General features: G+C 46.2%; 2 protein-coding genes and 1 long non-coding RNA gene across 6 annotated transcripts in view; all 3 read right to left on the bottom strand.

Annotated features, from left to right (window-relative positions):
• Positions 1-372: 372 nt before the first annotated feature.
• LOC149975341 (uncharacterized) lies at positions 373-2,742 on the bottom strand. Of its 4 annotated transcripts, none has more exons than XR_016488188.1 (3): positions 1,010-2,742; positions 754-976; positions 373-644 (listed from the first exon to the last, which is right to left on the bottom strand). It is a non-coding gene; the product is annotated as an uncharacterized LOC149975341 (long non-coding RNA). The 4 variants fall into 4 exon arrangements; XR_016488187.1 differs by having other exon boundaries at positions 373-896; positions 945-976; XR_016488185.1 differs by having other exon boundaries at positions 373-976.
• Positions 2,743-3,654: 912 nt separating this feature from the next.
• LOC110527176 (charged multivesicular body protein 2b) lies at positions 3,655-11,927 on the bottom strand. The gene is made up of 6 exons (XM_036951440.2): positions 11,740-11,927; positions 11,011-11,102; positions 8,391-8,585; positions 7,018-7,120; positions 5,223-5,329; positions 3,655-4,124 (listed from the first exon to the last, which is right to left on the bottom strand). The coding sequence occupies exons 1-6, from the start codon at positions 11,771-11,773 to the stop codon at positions 4,011-4,013; spliced, it is 645 nt and encodes a 214-aa protein (XP_036807335.2). The 5' UTR covers positions 11,774-11,927; the 3' UTR covers positions 3,655-4,010.
• A 4,939-nt stretch (positions 11,928-16,866) lies between these two features.
• The window catches only part of LOC110519502 (cytochrome P450 27C1), a 23,785-nt gene continuing 19,061 nt past the window's right edge, over positions 16,867-21,590 (bottom strand). Inside the window, exons 7-9 of the mRNA XM_090206676.1 lie at positions 21,339-21,417; positions 19,854-20,057; positions 16,867-18,655 (exon numbers count right to left, since the gene is read on the bottom strand). Coding sequence (XP_090062802.1) covers positions 18,536-18,655; positions 19,854-20,057; positions 21,339-21,417 — 403 coding nt within the window. The 3' untranslated portion in view covers positions 16,867-18,535. The remainder of the gene's footprint in view (positions 18,656-19,853; positions 20,058-21,338; positions 21,418-21,590) is intronic.

Raw genomic sequence — 21,590 nt, 5'->3', positions numbered from 1 at the left:
TTTAGACCAGAGCCCTATATAGTACACTACTTTAGACCAGAGCCCTGTATAGTACACTACTTTAGACCAGAGCCCTATATAGTACACTACTTTAGACCAGAGCCCTATATAGTGCACTACTTTAGACCAGAGCCCTATATAGTGCACTACTTTAGACCAGAGCCCTATATAGTGCACTACTTTAGACCAGAGCCCTATATAGTGCACTACTTTAGACCAGAGCCCTATATAGTACACTACTTTAGACCAGAGCCCTATATAGTGCACTACTTTAGACCAGAGTCCTATATAGTGCACTACTTTAGACCAGAGCCCTATATAGTGCACTACTTTAGACCAGGTTCCACTGACAGCTATCTGTTTCAGACTGTATTTCTGATGAAATAAAGGTATTTTTATTTATTTACACTTTCTCAAAACGAGAGGATAGCAGAAAAACAAAGATGACTGTTGGGCCGGAACAAATCCCTGCAGGAGCGTAGCTCCCCAGGACAAGAGTTGGCCACCACATCACAGCTCTAAGACATCGGGCCGTGTTCACAAAGCGTCTCAGAACAGGAGTGCTGATCTAGCATCAGTTTATAATGGATAAGAGGGACCTGATCCAAGATCCGCACTGCTACTGATCATAATGAAGAGGAGACCTGATCCTAGATCATAATGAATAAGAGGGGACCTGATCCTAGATCAGCACTACTACTGATCATAATGAAGAGGAGACCTGATCCTAGATCATAATGAATAAGAGGGGACCTGATCCTAGATCAGCACTACTACTGATCATAATGAATAAGAGGAGACCTGATCCTAGATCAGCACTACTACTGATCATAATGAATAAGAGGGACCTGATCCTAGATCAGCACTACTACTGATCATAATGAATAAGAGGGGACCTGATCCTAGATCAGCATTACTACTGATCATAATGAATAAGAGGGGACCTGATCCTAGATCATAATGAATAAGAGGGGACCTGATCCTAGATCATATTGAATAAAGAGGGGACCTGATCCTAGATCATAATGAATAAGAGGGGACCTGATCCTAGACCATAATGAATAAGAGGGGACCTGATCATAATGAATAAGAGGGGACCTGATCATATTGAATAAGAGGGGACCTGATCCTAGATCATAATGAATAAGAGGGGACCTGATCCTAGATCATAATGAATAAGAGGGGACCTGATCCTAGATCATAATGAATAAGAGGGGACCTGATCCTAGATCATAATGAATAAGAGAGGACCTGATCCTAGATCATAATGAATAAGAGGGGACCTGATCCTAGATCATAATGAATAAGAGGGGACCTGATCCTAGATCATAATGAATAAGAGGGGACCTGATCCTAGATCATAATGAATAAGAGGGGACCTGATCCTAGATCATAATGAATAAGAGGGGACCTGATCCTAGATCATAATGAATAAGAGGGGACCTGATCATAATGAATAAGAGGGGACCTGATCCTAGATCATAATGAATAAGAGGGGACCTGATCCTAGATCATAATGAATAAGAGGGGACCTGATCCTAGATCATAATGAATAAGAGGGGACCTGATCCTAGATCATAATGAATAAGAGGGGACCTGATCCTAGATTATAATGAATAAGAGGGGACCTGATCCTAGATCATAATGAATAAGAGGGGACCTGATCCTAGATCATAATGAATAAGAGGGGACCTGATCCTAGATCATAATGAATAAGAGGGGACCTGATCCTAGATCATAATGAATAAGAGGGGACCTGATCATAATGAATAAGAGGGGACCTGATCCTAGATCATAATGAATAAGAGGGGACCTGATCCTAGATCATAATGAATAAGAGTGGGACCTGATCCTAGATCATAATGAATAAGAGGGGACCTGATCCTAGATCATAATGAATAAGAGGGGACCTGATCCTAGATCATAATGAATAAGAGGGGACCTGATCCTAGATCATAATGAATAAGAGGGGACCTGATCCTAGATCATAATGAATAAGAGGGGACCTGATCCTAGATCATAATGAATAAGAGGGGACCTGATCCTAGATCATAATGAATAAGAGGGGACCTGATCCTAGCTCATAATGAATAAGAGGGGACCTGATCCTAGATCATAATGAATAAGAGGGGACCTGATCCTAGCTCATAATGAATAAGAGGGGACCTGATCCTAGATCATAATGAATAAGAGGGGACCTGATCCTAGATCATAATGAATAAGAGGGGACCTGATCCTAGATCATAATGAATAAGAGGGGACCTGATCCTAGATCGTAATGAATAAGAGGGGACCTGATCCTAGATCATAATGAATAAGAGGGGACCTGATCATATTGAGAGCCCTGTTAAAGTCCCCTACTGGTTCAGACAGTCACTACCGACAGACATGTAGCAACATTGAGATCCAGTCAGAGGCTTTGTGAGCCCTGTTAAAGTCCCCTACTGGTTCAGACAGTCACTACCGACAGACATGTAGCAACATTGAGATCCAGTCGGCCTCAGAAGCCCAGGTTTCCGTGACGTTTGGAAGGACGGACTCGCTAGACGAAGACGCAGGAGTGTCTCACACACCTGTGTAAAACTCCCCCTTCAGATCCACACACACACAGCTAGCAGTCCCGCAGTTGTACGGACCTGTTCTGGAAAGGATTGATTGGGAAGTAAGACAAGGAGAGGTGGGGCTAAGGGGGGGACAGGGAGAGGTGGAGCTAAGTGGAGGGGGGGGACAAGGAGAGGTGGGGCTAAGGGGGGGACAGGGAGAGGTGGAGCTAAGTGGAGGGGGGGGACAAGGAGAGGTGGGGCTAAGGGGGGGACAGGGAGAGGTGGAGCTAAGTGGGAGGGAACAAGGAGAGGGGGGGGGCACAGGGAGAGGTGGGGCTAGGGAGGGGGGGCAGGGAGAGGTGGGGTTAAATGGGGGGGACAGGGAGAGGTGGAGCTAAGTGGGGGGGGACAAGGAGAGGTGGAGCTAAGTGGGGGGGGACAAGGAGAGGTGGAGCTAAGTGGGGGGGGGGGGGGACAAGGAGAGGTGGGGCTAAGTGGGGGGGACAAGGAGAGGTGGGGCTAAGTGGGGGGGACAAGGAGAGGTGGGGCTAAGTGGGGGGAAAGGGAGAGGTGGGGCTAAGTGGGGGGGGACAAGGAGAGGTGGGGCTAAGTGGGGGGAAAGGGAGAGGTGGGGCTAAGGGGGGACACAGAGAGAGCTGGGGCTAAGGGGGGGGACAGGGAGAGGTGGGGCTAAGGGGGGGACACAGAGAGAGCTGGGGCTAAGGGGGGGGACAGGGAGAGGTGGGGGGACAGGGAGAGGTGAGGCTAAGTGGGGGGGGTGAAAGGTAGTTTCAGATTCTACTGTTCATGCATTCAAAATGAAAAGATATGACTGACAATGAGTATAATCATCAGTTACACATGCAATTCAACTTTGTTGTTTCTTAATTTTTTTTTTTTTAAGTTAGATTTTTTTTAATTGATAGGCTGTTATTAAACTTTAAATCTTGATAAATCCCGTGACCTTTTGGAGCACTGACCTGGAACTAAAGCAGCATTCTCTCCTTTACTTCCTGTTCTGAAACTCCACACAGGTGGAAAACCTGGGGGGGGGGGCGCGTTCAGATAGAAATGTGCTATACAGAACAAAAACACGCCTCTCTGACGTGTGGAATGAGACTCTTTATTCGTTACATTTTATTGTACCTGCGACGTTCTACAACGTTAGGCCACTGAACGTGGTGGCCCTGTTATTCAAAACTCAGTCTCCTTGTGTGGCCCACTGCGTAGACCCAATACACAGCAGGACATCTACACTGCGTAGACCCAATACACAGCAGGACATCTACACTGCGTAGACCCAATACACAGCAGGACATCTACAACTACAAGTGCCATCTATAGTCATATAGACTATATATATATATATAATAGTGTCACTATATCCCAGAAAAGGCATGTCAGAAACTGAACAGGGGGAGTCGTGTGTGTGTGTCCAGGCACAGGGTGTGTGTGTGTGTGTGTGTGTTAGTCCACTCCCAAGGCTTTGAGCTGTCGTTCGATGTCTTCGTCTGAGATGCCGTCTGATTTGGTGGCAGAAGAGGTGGGTTTGTTTCGGCTGGTTGAAGGAGCGTTCACCATCTACGATCAATAAACAACAACAAATTAATCAACTCAACCTTGATTCTCCCAACCATACGCCATTCATAGTATTTCCACAGGACTTAGTGTCCTGTCCAGGGGGTGTCCTGTACATCAAGCTGTCTCACTACAGAAACAGGAGATAGACTAGTGTCCTGTCCAGGGGGTGTCCTGTACATCAAGCTGTCTCACTACAGAAACAGGAGATTCAGCTCCTGCCCTATGGGCCATTCTGGCTCAGACAAGGCTAACTTACTTTACAGAGTATTTCCATAGAGCTGCAGAATGACATCCCCAGTTGGATCCTAACCCAGTAGGACCCTAACCCAGTAGGACCCTAACCCAGTGGGACCCTAACCCAGTGGGACCCTAACCCAGTGGGACCCTAACCCAGTAGGACCCTAACTCAGTAGGACCCTAACCCAGAAGGACCCTAACCCAGAAGGACCCTAACCCAGTAAGGCCCTAACCCAGTGGGACCCTAACCCAGTGGGACCCTAACCCAGTGGGACCCTAACCCAGTGGGACCCTAACCCAGTGGGACCCTAACCCAGTAGGACCCTAACTCAGTAGGACCCTAACCCAGAAGGACCCTAACCCAGAAGGACCCTAACCCAGTAAGGCCCTAACCCAGTGGGACCCTAACCCAGTAAGACCCTAACCCAGTAAGACCCTAACCCAGTAGAACCCTAACCCAGTAGAACCCTAATCCAGTGGCACCCTAACCCATTTGAACCCTAACCCAGTGGGACCCTAACCCAGTGGGACCCTTGTCAGCCAATCAGCATTCAGGGCTGGAACCAGACAGTTTATAATGCTAGATATCAAATCAAAATCAAATCAAATGTATTTATATAGCCCTTCGTACATCAGCTGATATCTCAAAGTGCTGTACAGAAACCCAGCCGAAAACCCCCAACAGCAAGCAATGCAGGTGTAGAAGCACAGGTCCAGTTTCCCGGACACTGACGAACCCTGGTTCTATTTCAGATCTATTTCTGGGAAACCAGCCCCAAGGATCTCGTTCAGGGTTTAGTCTCTAGATTTATTAAAAATCAGGTACATCATCGAGAACAATTAAAAACACCAATGTCTCACCTTTCCTGATATCTCGATGCCGATCTCGTCCAGAACCTGGTTAACAATGCTATCAGACTCCTCCTCGTCTCCAGACTCGTCAAAGATCTCATCCAGCGTGTCGTTAACTGAGAGAAGGGGACAGAGAGATGACTCCTATTAAAACACACACACACACACACACACACACTACCAGTCAAAAGTTTTAGAACACCTACTCATTCAAGGGTTTTTCTTTATTTTGACTATTTTCTACATCGTAGTATAATAGTTAAGACATCAAAACTATGAAATATCACGTAGTAACCAAAAAAAAGTGTTAAACAAATCATAATATTTTATATTTGAGATTCTTCACCCTTTTGCCTTGATGACAGCTTTCCACACTCTTGGCATTCTCTCAACCAGCTTCACCTGGAATGCTTTTCCGACAGTCTTGAAGGAGTTCCCACATATGCTGAGCACTTGTTGGCTGCTTTTCATTCACTCTGCGATCCAACTCATCCCAAACCATCTCAAATTGGGTTGAGGTCGGGTGATTGTGTAGGGCGATGTTGGTTAAGCGTGCTTTAAATTCTAAATAAAATCACAGACACCAGCAAAGCACCCCCACACCTCCTCCTCCATGCTTCAACGTGGGAACCACAAATGGGGAGTTATTCGTTCACCTACTCTGCGTCTCAAAGACACCGCGGTTGGAACCAACATTCTTCACCAGTCTAATGTCCATTGCTCGTGTTTTTTGGTCCAATCAAGTCTCTTCTTCTTATTGGTGTCCTTTAGTAGTGGTTTCTTTGCAGCAATTCGACCATGAAGGCCTGATTCATACAGTCGCCTCTGAACAGTTGATGTTGAGATGTGTCTGTTACTTGAACTCTGTGAAGCATTTATTTGGGCTGCAATTTCTGAGGCTGGTAAACTCTAATGAACTTATCCTCAGCAGCAGAGGTAACTCTGGGTCTTCCTTTTCTGTGGTGGTCCTCCTGAGAGCCAGTTTCATCATAGTGCTTGATGGTTTTTGCGACTGCACTTGAAGAACCTTTCAAAGTTATTGAAATATTCCGTATTGGCTGACCTTCATGTCTTAAACTAATGATTGACTGACCTTCATGTCTTATAGTAATGATGGACTGTCGTTTCTCTTTGCTTATTTGAGCTGTTCTTGCCATAATATGGACTTGGTCTTTTACCCAATAGGGGTATCTTCTGTATACCACCCTTACCTTGTCACAACACAACTGATTGGCTCAAATGCATTAAGGAAAGAAAGAAATCCCTCTAATTAACATAAGGCACAGCTGTTAATGGAAATACTATTATTGCATGTAGTACACTATATAGGTATTAATAGCATGTAGTACACTATATAGGTATTAATAGCATGTAGTACACTATATAGGTAATAATAGCATGTAGTACACTATATAGGTATTAATAGCATGTAGTACACTATATAGGTATTAATAGCATGTAGTACACTATATAGGTATTAATAGCATGTAGTACACTATATATATATTATGCTACGTTAGCAGTCTTATCATCACGAGGACAACATAGAATGTGTAGTATAGATCCAGTCTTACCATCATGGAGGACAACATAGAATGTGTAAAATAGATCCAGTCTTATCATCATGAGGACAACATAGAATGTGTAATATAGATCCAGTCTTATCATCATGAGGACAACATAGAATGTGTAGTATAGATCCAGTCTTACCTTCATGGAGGACAACATAGAATGTGTAAAATAGATCCAGTCTTATCATCATGAGGACAATAACATAGAATGTGTAGTATAGATCCAGTCTTACTCAGCTCCTCTGACATCTCCATCTTCATGTTCTCCTTCTGGAAGTTCTGCATGGTCTGTTGCATCTTCTGAGGGTCCATCTTCTTATTGACAGCCTGCATAGTCTGAGACGGGAGAGGAGAGAGAGTCACATGGGCTGGTTACACTTTGCAAAAGGCAGGCAACACCCATTAAAATACAGCACACACAGAGACAGACAAGAGACACAGACAGACCAGAGACACAGACAGACAGGAGAGACAGAGACAGACGGGAGACAGAGACAGGAGAGACAGACAGACTGACAGGACAGACAGACAGACACAGGAGAGACAGAGACAGACACAGGAGAGACAGAGACAGACAGACACAGACAGACAGAGACACAGAGACAGACGGGAGACAGAGACAGGAGAGACAGACAGACTGACAGGACAGACAGACAGACACAGGAGAGACAGAGACAGACGGGAGACAGAGACAGGAGAGACAGACAGACTGACAGGACAGACAGACACAGGAGAGACAGACAGAACGCTGTCCAAGGTGTCTACAGTAGGTACATCGCACGCCCCTGTGGGAATAAAGAGCCCACTGATCCACACTAGGTACACCCCCCCCGCCACCCCCCCTGTGGGAAGCAGCCCACTGACCCACACTAGGTACACCACACCCCCCCCTGTGGGAAGAAGCAGCCCAATGACCCACACTAGGTACACCACACCCCCCCTGTGGGGAGAAGAAGCCCACTGACCCACACTAGGTACATCACACCCCCCCTGTGGGAAGAAGCAGCCCAATGACCCACACTAGGTACACCACACCCCCCCTGTGGGAAGAAGCAGCCCACTGATCCACACTAGGTACATCACACCCCCCCTGTGGGAAGAAGCAGCCCACTGATCCACACTAGGTACATCACACCCCCCCTGTGTGAAGAAGCAGCCCACTGACCCACACTAGGTACATCACACCCCCCCTGTGGGAAGAAGCAGCCCAATGATCCACACTAGGTACATCACACCCCCCCTGTGTGAAGAAGCAGCCCACTGACCCACACTAGGTACATCACCCCCCCTGTGGGAAGAAGCCCACTGATCCACACTAGGTACATCACACCCCCCTGTGGAAAGAAGCCAACTGATCCACACTAGGTACAGCACACCCCCCTGTGGAAAGAAGCCCACTGACCCACACTAGGTACACCACACCCCCCTGTGGAAAGAAGCAGCCCACCGATCCACACTAGGTACGTCACACCCCCCTGTGGAAAGAAGCAGCCCACTGACCCACACTAGGTACATCACCCCCCTGTGGGAAGAAGCAGCCCACTGACCCACACTAGGTACATCACACCCCCCTGTGGAAAGAAGCAGCCCACCGATCCACACGTACTTTGGTCGTGGTAGCCATGGCCCCTGCCATCTTCATCTGGGAGTTCATGAGTTTGGTCTGAGAGGACATGGAGGTGACCTTTGAACCGACGGCGTAGCTTCTGTTCTTCTGTCTCCTCAGCTGAACCAGCTGTTTGGCCAGGATGGTACACGCCTCCTTGTTCCCCGTCTTCGCCATCTTCTTAATCTCCATCTCCTGGGAGACAACGTGCATTCGGAAAGTATTCAGACCCCTTTGGACTTTTTCCATATTTTGTTACAGCATTCTAAAATTATTTAAATCGTCCCCCCCCCCCCCCCCCCCTCATCAATCTACACACAATAGCCCATAATGACATCACAATAGCCCATAATGACATCACAATAGCCCATAATGACATCACAATAGCCAAAAACAGGTTTTTAGAAATGCACTGGGAACCTGGCACCATCCCTACGGTGAAGCATTTTTATTTATTTAACCTTTATTTAACCAGGCAAGTCAGTTAAGAACACATTCTTATTTTCAACGCTGGCCCAAGGAACAGTGGGTTAACTGCCTTGTTCAGGGGCAGAAAGACAGATTTGTTTTTACCTTGTCAGCTCGGGGATCCGATCTTGCAACCTTTCGGGTTACAAGTCCAACGCTCTAACCACTAGGCTACCTGCCTCCTCTGCACTCTAACCACTAGACTACCTGCCTCCTCTACACTCTAACCACTAGGCTACCTGCCTCCTCTACACTCTAACCACTGGGCACTGTATACAAAAGACAAAGATAGAAAGCAAGACAGTAATCTGGGGCTGACTAGCCTGGGTGACAGCCTGTTTTCGCCATCATACCAACTTCTTGTCACTCCATTGTTATGTTTGGCATGAATGTAATGATGTCACAAACAGAGGTTTTCCACAGGGACCCACAGAGCATCCGGAAAGAATTCAGACCCCTTTTTTCCACATTTTCTTACGTTACAGCCTTGTTCTTAAATAAACTTATGTTTTTCTTCTCATCAATCTACACACAATATCCCATAATGACAAAGCGAAAACAGGTTTAGATAAAAAAATTGTACAAATGTATTACAAATTTAAAAAAAACAGAAACCTTATTGACATAAGTATTCAGACCCTTTGCTCTGAGACTCGAAATTGAGCTCAGGTGCATCCTGTTTCCATTGATCATCCTTGAGATGTTTCTACAACTTGATTGGAGTCCACCTGTGGTAAATTCTAATGATTGGACATGATTTGGAAAGGCACACACCTGTCTATATAAGGTCCCACAGTTGACAGTGCATGTCAGAGCAAAAACCAAGCCATGAAGTTGAAGGAATTGTCCGTAGAGCTCCGAGACAGGATTGTGTCGAGGCACAGATCTGGGGAAGGGTACCAAAAAATGTCTCCAGCATTGAAGGTCCCCAAGAACACAGTGGCCTCCATTATTCTTAAATGGAAGAAGTTTGGAACCACCTAGACTCTTCCTAGAGCTGGCCACCCGGCCAAACTGAGCAATCGGGGGAGAAGGGCCTTGGTCAGGGAGGTGACCAAGAACCCGATAGTCACTCTGACAGAGCTCCAAAGGTCCTCTGTGGAGATGGGAGAAACTTCCAGAAGGACAACCATCTCTGCAGCACTCCACCAATCAGGCCTTTATGGTAGAGTGGCCAGACGGAAGCCCCTCAGTAAAAGTCACAAGACAGCCCGCTTGGAGTTTTGCCAAAAATGCACCTAAAGGACCAATATTTAACTATTTGGCCTGAATGTCAAGCGTCACGTCTGGAGGAAACCAGGCACCACTCATCACCTGGCCAATACCATCCCTACAGTGAAGCATGGTGGTGGCGGCGTCACGTCTGGAGGAAACCAGGCACCACTCATCACCTGGCCAATACCATCCCTACAGTGAAGCATGGTGGTGGAAGCATCACGTCTGGAGGAAACCAGGCACCACTCATCGCCTGGCCAATACCATCCCTACAGTGAAGCATGGTGGTGGCAGCATCATGATGTAGGGCCAATACCATCCCTACAGTGAAGCATGGTGGTGGCAGCATCATGATTTAGGGCCAATACCATCCCTACAGTGAAGCATGGTGGTGGCAGCATCATGATGTAGGGCCAATACCATCCCTACAGTGAAGCATGGTGGTGGCAGCATCATGATGTAGGGCCAATACCATCCCTACAGTGAAGCATGGTGGTGGCAGCATCATGATGTAGGGCCAATACCATCCCTACAGTGAAGCATGGTGGTGGCAGCATCATGATGTAGGGCCAATACCATCCCTACAGTGAAGCATGGTGGTGGCAGCATCATGATGTAGGGCCAATACCATCCCTACAGTGAAGCATGGTGGTGGCAGCATCATGATGTGGGGTTGTTTTTCTACAGCAGGGAAACGTGTCAGGGTCGAGGGAAAGGGTACTGAGTAAAGGGTCTGAATACTGATGTAAAATGTGATATTTCAGTTATTTTTATAAATAGGTAAAAATGTCTAAATCTGTTTTTTTTTTGCTTTGTAGTGTGTGTGTGTGTGTGTGTGTGTGTAGATTGAGGCAGTCTGAATACACTGTACATTATCCATGACTCAGATACTCTCTGCATTCACTACTACAGAACAGACCACTACTACAACCCTCACCAGTTGTTTTTCCTGTTTCTCCAGGGAAGATCTGTCTCTGGTGATCTGTCTCTGGGTTCCTCTCAGCTCTTTGGTCTGCTCCTTTATCACATCTAGACACAACGGTGGGAGAGAAAACTACAAGATCAGTACTAGTTAGTTCTTGGCAAACAGAGGTGAAGAGAGAAACAATTGTTATTGTTTATTTCACTAGTTTTGGCCAAAACATACGTTTCCCATGTCAATGAAGCCCTTTGAATTGAGAGAGAGAGGAGACAGACGAGAGATCCACAGAGGGGATTCTACATCATCATCATGAAGAGACTAAAAAATCCAAGTGACAGAACCTACCGGTACCGCAAAAAGTCGGGAGAGCAAACCTCTCCTGTGGATACCCCACTACGGCCAAAAGGACCAACAGCACGAACTGCTGCTACGTTATTGTTGTTATGACTCTGTGGTACTCTATACAGACCAGCGTACTGAAAGGCAGGCAGATAACACTTCCCTGTGTTCCCTCCCCTTCAGATTACCTTCTATTTAAGGACAAAAACTTGTTTTTTTTGCTTTTTTTATAGAAAAACGTTAAGTTTATTCAACATCCTGACTTGTAATAGGAATGTTCAGGAGTGCTGAGCCTACCTGTTAGACAGACGGGTAACGTTAAGTATTACACTCTCTTATAATAAGAGACTGAAGCTAACTTTGCTCATGTCAGCTAGCTGAAACGCCGAGTCTGTGTACACTTACCATCTACTGTCTTTTTCTTGAAGAAGCCGGCCATGGTGACAGGCGAGAACTTGGCCAAATAGCTATAATCCAATGCTATTTTAAAAGGACACCGCCAGTTAATTAAACCAGACCACCGACTTGTTTATTTCCTGGTTCGGAGAGAAGCAGGAAGTGCAGCGCGTTAATGGGGGCGTTCGAGACAGCCTAGAATAAAAGCGCTGCGCTCACACTGCGCCAAGTCGCCTGGGTAGAAAGACATCCGCTAGGTGGCAGTAGATACCTAGTTCCATCGTCACACCACACCCACAGCTGCGTGGGAATGCCCAGCCAAACACAGAGCTCTTTACAGACTGTAAATAGCTTCCAGCTGACTCGATCTGTCTGTTCATGATTTGGGAATGGGTCTTGAATCTCAATAAGTATTGAGTTTTTCTTGCCAAGTGGGTGTTTCCTCCTGACAGTGGTATTATGCTGTGTTCATAACAAGTGGGAACCTGGGGGGGAATATTGCTTGCAAACTGGGTCAACGATTTGTGTGGTTTCAAGTGCTTTGAACTGGTTGAGAACGCCGATTTGGCAAACAAGCAGCGGTGTCAACCATAAACTACAGCTTTCATGCTCCCAAACAAATTAGAGTTAAAAAAATATATATATATATTCTTTGTTAGATGAAATCCTTACTTTTAAAAAAAATCACGTTAATTAAATACAGCCACGGACTTGTTTCCTTGTTCGAGATTCAATTGGCACATCGGCATTTTCTCGTGAGTTTCCATTTTAGATCAACATTAATGAGCAAATCGTCGGTGGTTGTTTTTGATTTACGTTTATTTGAAAAAGTATGGATTTCATCAAATAAAGAAAGGCAACTACAAGGGGACAAACATAAGTACAAGAATAAGCGTTTTCAAAATGTAAAATTGGTTTTTGAAGTTTTGACGTTGGAGCGAATTGATGTCATCTGAGCTGAAATTCCACAAAGCCTGGAATATACTGAGCTATATAATAGGCTTACATTCGTAAATTATATTATTTTATACTAATACAATTGCTCAGAGGAAGAGATTTTGTTCAACAAGTAATACTTTTGGTTCTCAAAAAGATATGTGCCAAAATTATTGACACCCCTGTTTTCAATACCTCACCTTGCGGGGATAATTTCCCAGTGTATTATAATGCCATGTTTATCTCCCAGTGTATTATAATGCCATGTTTATCTCCCAGTGTATTATAATGCCATGTTTATCTCCCAGTGTATTATAATGCCATGTTTATCTCCCAGTGTATCATAATGCCATGTTTTTCTCCCAGTGTATTATAATGCCATGTTTATCTCCCAGTGTATTATAATGCCATGTTTATCTCCCAGTGTATTATAATGCCATGTTTATCTCCCAGTGTATTATAATGCCATGTTTATCTCCCAGTGTATCATAATGCCATGTTTATCTCCCAGTGTATTATAATGCCATGTTTATATCCTAGTGTATTATAATGCCATGTTTATCTCCCAGTGTATTATAATGCCATGTTTATCTCCCAGTGTATTATAATGCCATGTTTATCTCCCAGTGTATTATAATGCCATGTTTATCTCCCAGTGTATTATAATGCCATGTTTATCTCCCAGTGTATTATAATGCCATGTTTATCTCCCAGTATATTATAATGCCATGTTTATCTCCCAGTATATTATAATGCCATGTTTATCTCCCAGTGTATTCTGACCTGTTTATCTCCCAGTGTATTCTGACCTGTTTATCTCCCAGTGTATTATAATGCCATGTTTATCTTCCAGTGTATTATAATGCCATGTTTATCTCCCAGTGTATTATAATGCCATGTTTATCTCCCAGTGTATTCTGCCATGTTTATCTCCCAGTGTATTATAATGCCATGTTTATCTCCCAGTGTATTATAATACCATGTTTATCTCCCAGTGTATTATAATGCCATGTTTATCTCCCAGTGTATTATAATGCCATGTTTATCTCCCAGTGTATTATAATGCCATGTTTATCTCCCAGTGTATTATAATGCCATGTTTATCTCCCAGTCTATTATAATGCCATGTTTATCTCCCAGTGTATTATAATACCATGTTTATCTCCCAGTGTATTATAATGCCATGTTTATCTCCCAGTGTATTATAAAGCCATGTTTATCTCCCAGTGTATTATAATGCCATGTTTATCTCCCAGTGTATTATAATGCCATGTTTATCTCCCAGTCTATTATAATGCCATGTTTATCTCCCAGTTTATTATAATGCCATGTTTATCTCCAGTGTATTATAATGCCATGTTTCTAGGGAGTTTTTCCTAGCCACCGTGCTTCTTCACCTGCATTGCTTGCTGTTTGGGGTTTTAGGCTGGGTTTCTGTACAGCACTTTGAGATATCAGCTGATGTACGAAGGGCTATATAAAATAAATTTGATTGATTGATTTGATTGATTGATGTTTATCTCCCAGTGTATTATAATGCCATGTTTATCTCCAGTGTATTATAATGCCATGTTTATCTCCCAGTGTATTATAATGCCATGTTTATCTCCCAGTGTATTATAATGCCATGTTTATCTCCAGTGTATTATAATGCCATGTTTATCTCCCAGTGTATTATAATGCCATGTTTATCTCCCAGTGTATTATAAGGGGGGGGGGTCCCTTCTAAATAATCAATGTTTCCGTGTCCAGCAGATCTCTTTATTCCAGCATGAGCGAGGAGGGTGTGGCTTAGTTGAAATTACAACAATTCCAGTAACATGTGTAAACAGTAGTTTAGAGGGTGTGGAGAGAGGGGCCCAGATGAAAAGTGACATGTGTAAACAGTAGTTTATAGAGGGTGTGGAGAGAGGGGCCCAGATGAAAAGTGACATGTGTAAACAGTAGTTTATAGAGGGTGTGGAGAGAGGGGCCCAGATGAAAAGTAACATGTGTAAACAGTGGTTTAGAGGGTGTGGAGAGAGGGGCCCAGATGAAAAGTAACATGTGTAAACAGTAGTTTAGAGGGTGTGGAGAGAGGGGCCCAGATGAAAAGTAACATGTGGTTTAGAGGGTGTGGAGAGAGGGGCCCAGATGGAAAGTAACATGTGGTTTAGAGGGTGCGGAGAGAGGGGCCCAGATGAAAAGTAACATGTGGTTTAGAGGGTGCGGAGAGAGGGGCCCAGATTAAAAGTAACATGTGGTTTAGAGGGTGTGGAGAGAGGGGCCCAGATGGAAAGTAACATGTGGTTTAGAGGGTGTGGAGAGAGGGGCCCAGATGAAAAGTGACATGTGTAAACAGTAGTTTAGAGGGTGCGGAGAGAGGGGCCCAGATGAAAAGTAACATGTGGTTTAGAGGGTGTGGAGAGAGGGGCCCAGATGAGAAGTAACATGTGGTTTAGAGGGTGTGGAGAGAGGGGCCCAGATGAAAAGTGACATGTGGTTTAGAGGGTGTGGAGAGAGGGGCCCAGATGAGAAGTAACATGTGGTTTAGAGGGTGTGGAGAGAGGGGCCCAGATGAAAAGTAACATGTGGTTTAGAGGGTGTGGAGAGAGGGGCCCAGATGAGAAGTAACATGTGGTTTAGAGGGTGTGGAGAGAGGGGCCCAGATGAAAAGTAACATGTGGTTTAGAGGGTGCGGAGAGAGGGGCCCAGATGGAAAGTAACATGTGTAAACAGTAGTTTATAGAGGGTGTGGAGAGAGGGGCCCAGATGAAAAGTGACATGTGTAAACAGTAGTTTATAGAGGGTGTGGAGAGAGGGGCCCAGATGTAAAGTAACATGTGTAAACAGTGGTTTAGAGGGTGTGGAGAGAGGGGCCCAGATGAAAAGTAACATGTGTAAACAGTAGTTTATAGAGGGTGTGGAGAGAGGGGCCCAGATGAAAAGTGACATGTGTAAACAGTAGTTTAGAGGGTGTGGAGAGAGGGGCCCAGATGGAAAGTGACATGTGTAAACAGTAGTTTAGAGGGTGTGGAGAGAGGGGCCCAGATGAAAAGTAACATGTGTAAACAGTGGTTTAGAGGGTGTGGAGAGAGGGGCCCAGATGGAAAGTAACATGTGGTTTAGAGGGTGTGGAGAGAGGGGCCCAGATGAGAAGTAACATGTGGTTTAGAGGGTGTGGAGAGAGGGGCCCAGATGAAAAGTAACATGTGGTTTAGAGGGTGTGGAGAGAGGGGCCCAGATGAGAAGTAACATGTGGTTTAGAGGGTGTGGAGAGAGGGGCCCAGATGAAAAGTAACATGTGGTTTAGAGGGTGTGGAGAGAGGGGCCCAGATGGAAAGTGACATGTGGTTTAGAGGGTGTGGAGAGAGGGGCCCAGATGAAAAGTAACATGTGGTTTAGAGGGTGCGGAGAGAGGGGCCCAGATGGAAAGTAACATGTGGTTTAGAGGGTGTGGAGAGAGGGGCCCAGATGGGGCCCAGAAGAAAAGGTCAAACTTGGGACACAAGACAGAATACGGAACAGGAAGTGACTTTATTACGGAACTCAACAGGAAGTGACTTTATTCTTGGACATGGAACCACCATCTCAATTAGTTACCGTGGAATTTATAGAAACTGGTCCGGCATTAGTCTACTAATCGTAGATGAACATCCAATTCTCTTCCTTACGAAGTTAAAACAGGGAGACTCGGTTAGACCCTGGCACCTTTTTGACCTCAGACTCATTTCACTGCTCAGAGCAGTACGACACCAAAACAACAAGACACTTTCTAAATACCTTTTCCCATTAGGTTTCCAGATCTGGAATCTCTATTGAAAAAACCTTCTTCGTCATCAAACAGAAGGAACCTACGGTCTACGTATTTCTCTGCCCTTCGAACAAGCCCTCTCTCCATTTCAATCCTTTCTTCTTAAATACGGTCTCTCTGCGGTGCTTCCTACATACAGTATAAAACAACGGTCTCTCACGTGACCAGGAAACAAGTCCAGGAAGAAACCCCCCCAAAAAAACAGTTTGAACAATTCAAGGTCAGTCAGACAATTTTTTTTTTTTTAAACCTTTTGAGCGTATAAGGATTGTAAGAGATTTGAAGAAGTGCACTGGGTTAGTTTCTGTGTGCTCATTTATGACCTAAACAGACAAGTTATTCCAGTCTCTGTTTCAAATCGCATAGCTAGTCTATTTTAAACACCAAATAAACCAATCCATTTAAAAAAAAAATAAACAAATGTATTTAAGATAACGTCAATCTAACGAGCCAGGAAACTAAAAGCAACATTATAAACGACGGTTTTGGTTAGTTGCTAGCTCGTTAGCCATTTAAAAAATGGCCAGCACATATCTGACAATTTTTTTTTAGACTATAAACCAACTTTAAATCGTCATGACAACTTTTTAAATCATTCATCGTCGTAAAAGGAACACTTTAATCAAATAACAAATCATATAGTCTGAAAAGCAATGCATTTTGTAGATAGAACTGCACAGATTGTTTGCTAGCCAGTTTTTCCACAGTTTTTTTTTTCAGTTTTTTTGTATAAAAAAAAATGAATTAATCTGCCAATATGCCAACATTCCATTCAAACACTGCAGCCAATCCACAGCCAGACGCTGCAGCCAATCCACAGCCAGACGCTGCAGCCAATCCACAGCCAGACACTGCAGCCAATCCACAGCTAGACACTGCAGCCAATCCACAGCCAGACACTGCAGCCAATCCAAAAGCCAGACACTGCAGCCAATCCACAGCCAGACACTGCAGCCAATCCACAGCCAGACACTGCAGCCAATCCACAGCCAGACACTGCAGCCAATCCAAAAGCCAGACACTGCAGCCAATCCACAGCCAGACACTGCAGCCAATCCACAGCCAGACACTGTGCTGAAGTCAGTTGATAACAGGACTTAGAAAAGTTGTAAATGAAACAAGTATTGATATTGTATATATATATATATATATTTATGGTCTGTGTACATCCTGTATCTTAGAGGCTGTTTACACAGAACAATAGCATCTGGGTACAGGATGGTATAAACCTGACAGTCTGTCTGTTATTTACCCATTTACCTCCTCACTAGAGAGATAAGGAGAAGAAAGGAGTTAAACAGTGTATCTGTCTAGGGTTGTCTGTCGGCAAACTGCAGGTTGATGGGCGCTGCAGGACAGAGGACGGCCGTGGGTTTTGGTCTAGGGTTGTCTGTCGGCAAACTGCAGGATGATGGGCGCAGCAGGACAGAGGACGGCCGTGGGTTTTGGTCTAGGGTTGTCTGTCGGCAAACTGCAGGATGATGGGCGCAGCAGGACAGAGGACGGCCGTGGGTTTTGGTCTAGGGCTGTCTGTCGGCAAACTGCAGGATGATGGGCGCAGCAGGACAGAGGACGGCCGTGGGTTTTGGTCTAGGGTTGTCTGTCGGCAAACTGCAGGATGATGGGCGCAGCAGGACAGAGGACGGCCGTGGGTTTTGGTCTAGGGTTGTCTGTCGGCAAACTGCAGGTTGATGGGCGCAGCAGGACAGAGGAGGCCGTGGGTTTTGGTCTAGGGTTGTCTGTCGACAAACTGCAGGTTGATGGGCGCAGTAGGACAGAGGAGGCCGTGAGTTTTGGTCTAGGGTTGTCTGTCGGCAAACTGCAGGTTGATGGGCGCAGCAGGACAGAGGACGGCCGTGGGTTTTGGTCTAGGGTTGTCTGTCGGCAAACTGCAGGTTGATGGGCGCAGCAGGACAGAGGAGGCCGTGGGTTTTGGTCTAGGGTTGTCTGTCGGCAAACTGCAGGTTGATGGGCGCAGCAGGACAGAGGACGGCCGTGGGTTTTGGTCTAGGGTTGTCTGTCGGCAAACTGCAGGTTGATGGGCGCAGTAGGACAGAGGAGGCCGTGGGTTTTGGTCTAGGGTTGTCTGTCGGCAAACTGCAGGTTGATGGGCGCAGCAGGACAGAGGAGGCCGTGGGTTTTGGCTTTGATTTCTTCTGTGACGGGACACAACCCAATCTGGAACCTCTGGATCAGCTGGAGGAGAAGAAGAGACAAACACAACCAGTATTAACCAGCTGGAGGAGAAGAAGAGACAAACACAACCGGTATTAACCAGCTGGAGGAGAAGAAGAGACAAACACAACCGGTATTAACCAGCTGGAGGAGAAGAAGAGACAAACACAACCGGTATTAACCAGCTGGAGGAGAAGAAGAGACAAACACAACCGGTATTAACCAGCTGGAGGAGAAGAAGAGACAAACACAACCAGTATTAACCTCTGGACCAGCTGGAGGAGAAGAAGAGACAAACACAACCGGTATTAACCAGCTGGAGGAGAAGAAGAGACAAACACAACCGGTATTAACCAGCTGGAGGAGAAGAAGAGACAAACACAACCGGTATTAACCTCTGGACCAGCTGGAGGAGAAGAAGAGACAAACACAACCGGTATTAACCTCTGGACCAGCTGGAGGAGAAGAAGAGACAAACACAACCAGTATTAACCTCTGGACCAGCTGGAGGAGAAGAAGAGACAAACACAACCAGTATTAACCTCTGGACCAGCTGGAGGAGAAGAAGAGACAAACACAACCAGTATTAACCTATGAACCAGCTGGAGGAGAAGAAGAGACAAACACAACCGGTATGAACCAGCTGGAGGAGAAGAAGAGACAAACACAACCGGTATTAACCAGCTGGAGGAGAAGAAGAGACAAACACAACCAGTATTAACCAGCTGGAGGAGAAGAAGAGACAAACACAACCAGTATTAACCAGCTGGAGGAGAAGAAGAGACAAACACAACCGGTATTAACCAGCTGGAGGAGAAGAAGAGACAAACACAACCGGTATTAACCAGCTGGAGGAGAAGAAGAGACAAACACAACAGGTATTAACCAGCTGGAGGAGAAGAAGAGACAAACACAACAGGTATTAACCAGCTGGAGGAGAAGAAGAGACAAACACAACCGGTATTAACCAGCTGGGAGACTAAATCTAGGTCCCAAATGTCAGCCTATTTCTGATATAAGAAGAAGACTAAAGTCATGAGGAGACCTTCATTTTGGGAACAACAGAGACACTGTTACAGAATAACATTAGAACATCTATTGTCTATTTGAGAAGGGATCAATATCACCCAAGATACTGTTGACAGGAAAATACTGTGTGTGTTTGTGTGTGTGTGTGTGTGTGTGTGTGTGTGTGTGTGTGTGTGTGAGGTTCCCCCACCTGTGTAAGAGCCAGGTGCATCTCCAGTTCAGCTATCCTCCTGCCGATGCAGCTCCTGATGCCGTAGCCGAACGGGATGGAGCCGAAGTTATCCACCCGGTCCGTAGCGTCCTTCCTGATCCAGCGGTCTGGACGGAAGTCATCAGCCCCGGGGAAATTCTCCTCGTCCATGGAGGTAGAGTAGTGACATAGAGCCAACTGGGTCTGAGGAGGAGAGGAGACAGGGAGGATATGAGGAGAGTCTGGATCTGAGGAGGAGAGGAGACAGGGAGGATATGAGGAGAGTCTGGGTCTGAGGAGGAGAGGAGACAGGGAGGATATGAGGAGAGTCTGGGTCTGAGGAGGAGAGGAGACAGGGAGGATATGAGGAGAGTCTGGGTCTGAGGAGGAGAGGAGACAGGGAGGATATGAGGAGAGTCTGAGGAGGAGAGGAGACAGGGAGGATATGAGGAGAGTCTGAGGAGGAGAGGAGACAGGGAGGATATGAGGAGAGTCTGAGGAGGAGAGGAGACAGGGAGGATATGAGGAGAGTCTGGGTCTGAGGAGGAGAGGAGACAGGGAGGATATGAGGAGAGTCTGAGGAGGAGAGGAGACAGGGAGGATATGAGGAGAGTCTGGATCTGAGGAGGAGAGGAGACAGGGAGGATATGAGGAGAGTCTGAGGAGGAGAGGAGACAGGGAGGATATGAGGAGAGTCTGAGGAGGAGAGGAGACAGGGAGGATATGAGGAGAGTCTGAGGAGGAGAGGAGACAGGGAGGATATGAGGAGAGTCTGAGGAGGAGAGGAGACAGGGAGGATAGGAGGAGAGTCTGAGGAGGAGAGGAGACAGGGAGGATATGAGGAGAGTCTGAGGAGGAGAGGAGACAGGGAGGATATGAGGAGAGTCTGGGTCTGAGGAGGAGAGGAGACAGGGAGGATATGAGGAGAGTCTGAGGAGGAGAGGAGACAGGGAGGATATGAGGAGAGTCTGAGGAGGAGAGGAGACAGGGAGGATATGAGGAGAGTCTGGGTCTGAGGAGGAGAGGAGACAGGGAGGATATGAGGAGAGTCTGAGGAGGAGAGGAGACAGGGAGGATATGAGGAGAGTCTGAGGAGGAGAGGAGACAGGGAGGTCACCCTGGGTGGGATATAGACACACATTCATCATCACCCTGGGTGGGATATAGACACACAGTCATCATCACCCTGGGTGGGATATAGACACACAGTCATCATCACCCTGGGTGGGATATAGACACACAGTCATCATCACCCTGGGTGGGATATAGACACACAGTCATCATCACCCTGGGTGGGATAGAGACACACAGTCATCATCACCCTGGGTGGGAAATAGACACACAGTCATCATCACCCTGGGTGGGATATAGACACACAGTCATCATCACCCTGGGTGGGGTATAGACACACAGTCATCATCACCCTGGGTGGGATATAGACACACAGTCATCATCACCCTGGGTGGGATATAGACACACTCTTACCCCTTTGGGGATGAAGTAACCGCCAACCACCAAGTCATCCTGGGTAACACGCCCATTACCTGGCAGAACAGGAAACATTCTGGGGGAGAAGGAAGGGAGGGGAGAGAGGAATAGAGAGGGGGGAGAGGGGAGGGGGGGAGAGAGAGGGGAGGGAGAGACAGAGAGAGGAATGGAGAGGGGGGGGAGAGACAGAGAGAGGAATGGAGAGGGGGGGGGGGAAGGAAGGGAGACAGAGAGAGGAATAGAGAGGGG

This window comes from Oncorhynchus mykiss, chromosome 18 (genome assembly GCF_057628025.1).
Source record: "Oncorhynchus mykiss isolate SJ-2025 chromosome 18, ASM5762802v1, whole genome shotgun sequence".
NCBI classification, from domain to species: Eukaryota; Metazoa; Chordata; class Actinopteri; order Salmoniformes; family Salmonidae; genus Oncorhynchus; species Oncorhynchus mykiss.
The sequence above is the reverse complement of the archived record's forward strand: the minus strand, read 5'-3'. Positions and strand labels throughout refer to the sequence as shown.